The sequence below is a fragment of the Penaeus chinensis genome, chromosome 18, assembly GCF_019202785.1.
Source record: "Penaeus chinensis breed Huanghai No. 1 chromosome 18, ASM1920278v2, whole genome shotgun sequence".
Lineage (NCBI taxonomy): Eukaryota > Metazoa > Arthropoda > Malacostraca > Decapoda > Penaeidae > Penaeus > Penaeus chinensis.
Genome location: NC_061836.1, coordinates 27,907,707 through 27,915,206, shown reverse-complemented (window position 1 = coordinate 27,915,206; position 7,500 = coordinate 27,907,707). Strand labels below are relative to the sequence as shown.

The following is a 7,500-nucleotide window of genomic DNA, read 5'->3' as shown; positions in this document are numbered from 1 at the left end:
GTCCGCCATGGCCGAGAATGGCCGCGCGCAGCAGATCATCGATCCCGACGAGCCCGTGGAGCCCATCTTCAACCAGTTCAAGAAAGTGGACGAGGAACTGCGGGAACTGATGAGCAAACCGCCGTCGACCACCGGATGGAACCCGGTGAGTGCGGGGAAGACTTCATTTGCATTTCTCGATAGTCTGAGACTGTGTATTTTTAAAAATGAAAGAAAAGTATATATTTATTAAAACTAAATGTGTTATTAAAATCGGTAGTACGAATGCGTTCTATATATAATTCGAGCAGAAGCCACAAAAAGCAATAAAAGAGTACATTCTTTTCACGAAAACCATGAAAATAGTACAGAACCTTAAACCTCTCCCCCCTTCCACAGCGCCCTCTGCTGAAACGCCTCTACTACATCCCCGACGCCCCCAAAGTACAGAGTCAAGGTACCACCTACGTGAACATCGAGGGATACCTGGAGAAGCTTCCGTCTGGGCGAAAGAAAGCCACCTTTTGGAACGCCTGGAAGCGACGTTACTTCGTGGCCAAAGAGGGAGTGCTTTATTACTACCAGGTTAGCATTTGGGGATTTCCTTCGTGTATTATTGATGCTATTTTGTTTCATATATTGTTTGCTTTGTTGCTGGTAGATATCAGAGGAATATGTAACTGCTTTTGAAAACAACAATATTGCCGGTGCTTTCAGAATCCTCAAGCAGACAAACCCAGCATGAAGATGACTTTGATGGGAGGCAAAGTAGAGTGTATGGAACCCAACATGGTCGGCGTCGATGATGGGGTGAGTACATTCTCTCTCTCTCTCTCTCTCTCTCTCTTTCTCTCTCCCTCTCTCTCTCTCTTTCTCTCTCCCTCTCACCGACGGCAGGAACTTCTTTACCTTCGACGGGCTGTTCTGGCTGCTCTCGCTGCCGACGCCCGAGTTCCAGTTCTCTCTCTCTCTCTCTCTCTCTCTCTCTCTCTCTCTCTCTCTCTCTCTCTCTCTCTCTCTCTCTCTCTCTCTCTCTCTCTTTCCATAACTTCTGTACGGTAGTAGATGGAAATAGCAGCCAAAATTTTACTTCAGAAGGTATGCCACTTAACATTGTAGCTGTATATACTTGGTCTGCCATGCGTGCTTACTCACTCTGGTGAAGTAAATCGTACCTGTGTAGATTCATGGTGAAAGTCCTTGTCTCTGAGAAAGTAGAGACGTTTGTAGTGTCAGAGTGAATGTCATGTAGTATTTTCCTCTCTTTAGAAAACCTGTCTTTACTCTTCATTCATCTGTCTTTGTATACAGTAGATATAAGCAGTTTCATCTTTGTATATTGTAGTTTCTTCCTAAACTATCCTCAGAACACATTATTATCTAACACTTATACAGTACAAAATTCACGTGTACTGGATACCCAACACACGCATCAACGAAAAAAATCGACAAACAGACAAGTTATTATTTTCTGCAGTTACACCTACACGTGTCACAAAGCACAAATATACTCCAGCTTGTGTTGGTATCTCCAGCCAAGACAACACACCTTCAGTTTCTTGCGCATGTCTCAGCATGGTTCATGATTTAGACAGTATCCACTACATAATACGTATATATTTGCCTAACTTTTCGTAGAATATCTTTTCTTGTAGTTGTTATTTGAGCTTGAGTTGTAGATTTTAATGCTTTATAGATATGGATATTTCCTAGTAGTTACAGTAGATTTGGACGATCGATTGGTCGTTGTTGCTTTTATAAACTCAGTATATTATAAAAATATTGTTTATTTCTAATATTTAAGGAAGTATTATGTAAATAAAATAATGAATCAAATGATACCAGTTTGAAAATATGTAGGCTATAGTGTTTGTATATATACGTAGGATTATTTACAACTGCTTTCATAACAAAACTTGGCAAATGTGATTAAACCAAAGTAGTCGGATCATCAGTCATGCAGAGATACCAAAGACACGTTAGACTATAAACTCAGAGACAACTGGGTTTCACGATCCAAAGTCTTCGCCACAACAAGCCACTAACTAGCTAACTAACTAACGTCTTCTTGTCTCTCCCCCCGCCACCCCTCCCACCATTCCCCTAACTCGCCCCTACCAACACCTTGACCTTGCTCACCTGTCTGTGGCTGTCTGTGGTTCTCTGTGGCTGTCTGTCTGCCCGGTTCGGTCCAGCAGACCAGAGAACCGAAGTCTGGAGCCATGATTGGTATTGACGACGGGGTAAGTCTGTGCTGTGTGTTACGCTTTTCCTCCACACTGCAAACACCTCATTGCGTTGTTCACTTGTTCACTACTGCGTGTGTGTTTCTGTGCTCCATTTTTGTGTGTGTATTTCGTATTTGCTTCCATGATTTGTTTATTATTGATATAATTAGCTCTTTTTTTTGACTGGTGTGTACAGATTAGATCTGATTTGCTTTCATGTGGTGACTAACAAAAAAAAAAAAAAAAAAAAGCTTGCTTTTATGTTTTGCTGTATATCGAACCAGAGAGTATTTTCATATAGTTGTACATACGTAGAATATTGTATATATATCCCATATAATTACTAACTGAAGCTGACAACACAAAAATGAATGGTACCACGGAAACCAGAGGCAAAAGCAATACTAACGCCTCTATGTCACTCCTGCAGAAGGGCCACTACGTCGTGGTGAGATGCAGCTCTCGTCAGGAGGCCGAGCGATGGCGCAGGGCCCTCGAGACGCACACGGTCGAGGACTTCGCCAGCCAATACGTACAGCCCTGGCCCGTCCCCAACGACCCTGCGCTCCTCAGGGACACCCTTGTCATTGACCTGGGTTCCTGCTCCGTCAGGGCGGGTGTCCTCGCCTCGCAGGGTGAGTTTTGACGCCGATAGAGGGAGTTCGAGTGCTGTGTATACAAGCCAGTGCATTTTTGTTGTTGTTTTGATATCTGTCTGTTGATTATTGTTGGTATTATTTTGATGTATATTTATTTATTATTAATACTATTACTATTGTTATTGTAGTTGTTATAACTCCATTGTATTATTCCTTTACACCATTATATACCCAATATCTCTCCCCCCCTCCTCAAATAACACTTAAACCAACACATCAAACAGCATATGAACCCCTCCTTTAAGACCACCTATAATGAAGTCGATATACCTAACCTGCCCCGCCCATTCCCGCAGCCACCTTGCCCCAGCTGTTCCTTCCTTCGGTGGTGGCGACGGAGCGAGAGTCACGGCGCCAGATCTGGGGTTACGACGCCCTCACGCCCGACGTCCGCGCCGCCTCCACCATCTCCTTCCCCGTCCGGCCTTCGCACAAAATCACGAAGGTGAGGGATTTGTTATATTAGGAGTGTTATTTTTGTTGCTATTGTTGCTACTGGCATCGTTGTCATTGGCTTTATTATTATCAATATCATAATTTTTATGGGATAATAAAGGTTGACTTGACCAAAAAATAAATAATATCTGCATAATGCCCATTGCTGTAAGTTTTTTTGTTTTTTTTAAGAATAAATTAGTGTCGTGTCATATTAGCATTCCAAATCAACACAGACATTAACGCCTCTCCTTTTCTCCTCCTCCAGTACTCTGTAGACCTGAGTGCCGTCTCAAGTCTCCTGCAGAAGACCTTCGCCGACCTGAGGGTAGACCCCAAGAACTACCACCTGCAGCTGTCCGTCCCTCGCGTCCTCAACTCCAGCACGCAGACGGAGCTCCTGCGGGTTCTCTTCGACAAGTTCGGTGTCAAGTCCGTGAACCTCACACACCAGTCCATCCTCGCGCTCTATGCCTACAACGCCACGTCCGGGATCGTCGTGGACATCGGCGAGAGAATGGACATCGTGCCCGTCATCGATGGTGAGTCTTGTGTGTGTGTGTGTGTGTGTGTGTGTGTGTGTGTGTGTGTGTGTGTGTGTGTGTGTGTCTGTCTGTCTGTCTGTCTGTCTGTCTGTCTGTCTGTCTGTCTGTCTGTCTCTGTCTCTGTCTCTGTCTCTGTCTCTGTCTCTGTCTCTGTCTCTGTGTCTGTCTTTGTCTCTGTGTCTGTGTGTATCTGTATCTCTGGCTGTATTTGTGTGTGTTTTTCTTGTCTCTGTTTATTTATGTGTGTGTCTATGCCTGTACATGTATAAATGCACGCATATATTTTAGCCCATGATTCTATCTTCCCGCACCGCATGTATCACTTTTATACCCATGACCACATCACCCAACTCACCTTCCCTTCCTCGCCGCAGGGTACATCGTGGATGGCGGCGTGTCAAGGGTTCCCTACGGCGGATACCGGATACTGGATCACCTTCGGCAGTTCTTGTACATGAGGAACGTCTCCCTCATCAACGAAGTCGAGAGTTACATCATCAGACAAGTAAGTGTTTCTGTTCATTAATTCATCCTTCAGATTCATTCGTGGTCATAGTTAAGCATTGGTATCTAGACTGTATGGTTACATGAACTGAAGATTTGCCTTATTTTGAAAATCTGACTAAAAATTAAATATATTTCATTGTTTTATTTCCATGTTTATGAATTCTCTAAAATAAAAATCGAACTAAAATTCCTCCTTTCTTGCACAGGTGTTGGAGAATATCTTGATAATTTTAATAATAAATTTAACAAAATCCCTTTTTTTTTTTTACACAGGTGTTGGAGAATATCTGTTATTGCGCCCACCACTACAACACAGAGAAGGCCCGCTGCGCCAACAACCCCGACAACTTCGAAAAGGGCGTCTCTCTCTCAGAATACTTCCACAACAAAGACTGTCCTTACGAGTGAGTAGTAGTTGTTTTATGTAATAGTAGTAGTAGTAGTAGTAGTAGAAGTAGTAGGTTTTTATTTTTTCTAATATATCGTATGGTTGGTATGCATGCGTCTGTTTTGATGCCTTTGATTCAAGTCGAGAACAAAATGAAAATTTATAACTCACTTCATTATTTTATTCTTAACGTAGATTGATTGTAATTTAATCCCTTTTAATAACTTGTTTGCTTATTTTACAGAAATATCTCCCTCGACTTCGGACGATTCCAAGCCACAGAGGGCCTCTTTAACCCAGACGCTTGGGGTCTGGATCACCCCGGACTCCACAAACTAGTATACAAGGCTATAATGGTAAGTCATCGTCCTCTCGCCTATGAATTAGTGTTTATTTGTTGAATTAAGTGTATATGCATCATCATTATGTATTGATGTGTACGTGTTGGCATTCGGTACATAAGTGGGTGTTCATGTTATTTTTGTATGTTATTTTCCTTACTTACATGTTGTAAGTAAGGAAGTATGGCTTTTCCATCAACTAGGTTCTTCCTTATGTATGCTAATAAACCCCCCCCCCCCTTCCCCCCACCAGGAGTGCAGCATGGACATCCGAAAGGAGATGAGCAGGAGCATCTTCTTGGCCGGAGGAGTAACGCAGCTTCCAGGCCTCGTGGACAGACTCACCACCGAGATCGACAACCTCACGCCTCCCGCTATTAGACCCAAGGTGAGGACGGGGATTTCTGTTCGTTTTCCTTTTATATACTGTCTCACTTTCTCTTTTTCCTTTTCACTTATATAATATATATATGTGTATATATATGTATATATATATATATATATATAGTTTGGTTACTAGTTCTATTTTTTATCGTTTTCTGTGTCTGTATGTCTGTCTGTCTCGTGTCTCGTGTCTCTGTCTCTGCCTGTGCCTCTGCCTGTTTCTCTCTTTCTTTCTCTCTTTCTTTCTCTCTTTCTTTCTCTCTTTCTTTCTCTCTTTCTTTCTCTCTTTCTTTCTCTCTTTCTTTCTCTCTTTCTTTCTCTCTTTCTTTCTCTCTCTCTCTCTCTCTCTCTCTCTCTCTCTCTCTCTCTCTCTCTCTCTCTCTCTCTCTCTCTCTCTCTCTCTCTCTGTGTGTGTGTGTGTGTGTGTGTGTGTGTGTGTGTGTGTGTGTGTGTGTTTCTCTCTCTCTCTCTCTCTCTCTCTCTCTCTCTCTCTCTCTCTCTCTCTCTCTCTCTCTCTCTCTCTCTCTCTCTCTCTCTCTCTCTCTCTCTGTCTCTCTCTCTCTCTCTCTGTTTCTCTGTTTCTTTCTTTCTCTTTATTAGTATTAATATTATTATTATCATTATTATTATTTGCAAAACTCGTAGTATCTTCTACAATGAATACGTAACCCAAATCACTCACACGATTTGGACCCCCCCCCCAACGCACGCTAAAATAACCTGCATTTTCACACTGATTTCTCCCTTCGTTTCCAGGTCCACGCTTCGCCTTACCGGTACCACGCGGCGTACATCGGGGCGTGCGTGTTAGCAGAGTCCCCTGGTTTCGTGCAGTCCCGTGTCACCAGAGAGGAGTGGAATAAGCAGGGTCCGGCCGCTCTTCGCAAGTGGTCGTTGTAGAAGGGAAACGCACCGGAGCGATGTGTTTTGAGCTTTTATAGAGAGGGGGATTATTATTGATGATGATGATAATAATTGTCCTTCTATTTTTGGTCACGGAACGCTAGTTAGGCACTGAGAACGTGCGGTGAACGTCTCCTCGGGTTTGTTTTTGTTTTGTTTCGTTTGCGTGAAGGAGAAGAAGGAGGAAGGAGAGATAAGCGAAGAAGATGGAGCGAGCGTAGTCCCTCGTTTCACTTCAGGAAGATACGTGAATCACCTTTCTTTTTATTATGAAGTCTTGGCTTAACTGCACTGTACAATTGCTGTGATTAATTGTATGAATAAAGCGTTGGGAGACAGATATGGGAAGGAAAGAAAGCGATGATGAAAATGGAAATGGAGAAACGAGAAGAGGAGAAGAAGTCGGAAGGAAGGCGGAGATAGAGATAAATAGAGAGAGAGAGAGAGAGAGAAGTCGAAAGGAGAGACAGAGAAAAAGAGAGAAACAAGGAAGCAACTGTTATTTATAATACTGCATTGAGGTTCCTGTCTCTCGTGGTATTTAGTTAAGGACTAAATATCATGCTTTTCCCGCCTCCACCCCCCCTCCCCCCTCCCCAGATACCCTCAACCCCCCCGCCCCCGCCCGCCCCACCCTGAAAGAGATGCACTGAATCTGTTTTAATATTTTCTTATTTAGTTTTTCTCTTTCTTTCGTTAACACTTTTATTTTATTGTCAATATTTGCTTGATAGGAAATAGTGTTTTGTGTTGAATGGCGTTCTCTTAGATTATGAAATATTTTTCTTTACGTTTCAATTTTGATTTATATAGAGAGAGAAATGATATATATAAACTATCCCTTTTTTGTATATTTCATAATGGCATATATGTTTATATATGAGTGAGTTTTCATCCTAAGCACAAATCACAAGTGATTTAGTTGTTTTTATTCTTCTTCTTCTACGTGAAATACATAAAAACAGGTCGTATGAAACCATTTGGGGAAAAATACCCCAAAAATACACGACCTGGAAACTATACATAACACGAAACATTTAAAAAAAGAAAAAAAAATATATATTTTTTTTTTTAACCCTAGCACATTCCAAGTCTCCACCATTTCCAACTTCAAGTAATTCCAACTTAGAA

The 7,500-nt window shown here is 42.3% G+C and overlaps 1 protein-coding gene across 3 annotated transcripts in view; it reads left to right on the top strand.

Annotated features, from left to right (window-relative positions):
- Positions 1-7,500, top strand: part of LOC125034683 — a 117,990-nt gene that overhangs the window by 110,207 nt on the left and 283 nt on the right. For 2 of the 3 annotated variants that reach the window (XM_047626587.1, XM_047626586.1), the window contains 12 exons: positions 1-145; positions 379-564; positions 697-789; positions 2,178-2,222; positions 2,638-2,842; positions 3,163-3,311; positions 3,570-3,843; positions 4,221-4,351; positions 4,627-4,757; positions 4,986-5,097; positions 5,336-5,470; positions 6,223-7,500. The exon at positions 1-145 is cut by the window's left edge and continues 314 nt beyond it; the exon at positions 6,223-7,500 is cut by the window's right edge and continues 283 nt beyond it. In XM_047626587.1, the coding sequence (XP_047482543.1) occupies positions 1-145; positions 379-564; positions 697-789; positions 2,178-2,222; positions 2,638-2,842; positions 3,163-3,311; positions 3,570-3,843; positions 4,221-4,351; positions 4,627-4,757; positions 4,986-5,097; positions 5,336-5,470; positions 6,223-6,366 (1,750 nt within the window). In that variant the 3' untranslated portion in view covers positions 6,367-7,500. The remainder of the gene's footprint in view (positions 146-378; positions 565-696; positions 790-2,177; positions 2,223-2,637; positions 2,843-3,162; positions 3,312-3,569; positions 3,844-4,220; positions 4,352-4,626; positions 4,758-4,985; positions 5,098-5,335; positions 5,471-6,222) is intronic. The other variant, XM_047626588.1, reaches the window with a different exon arrangement.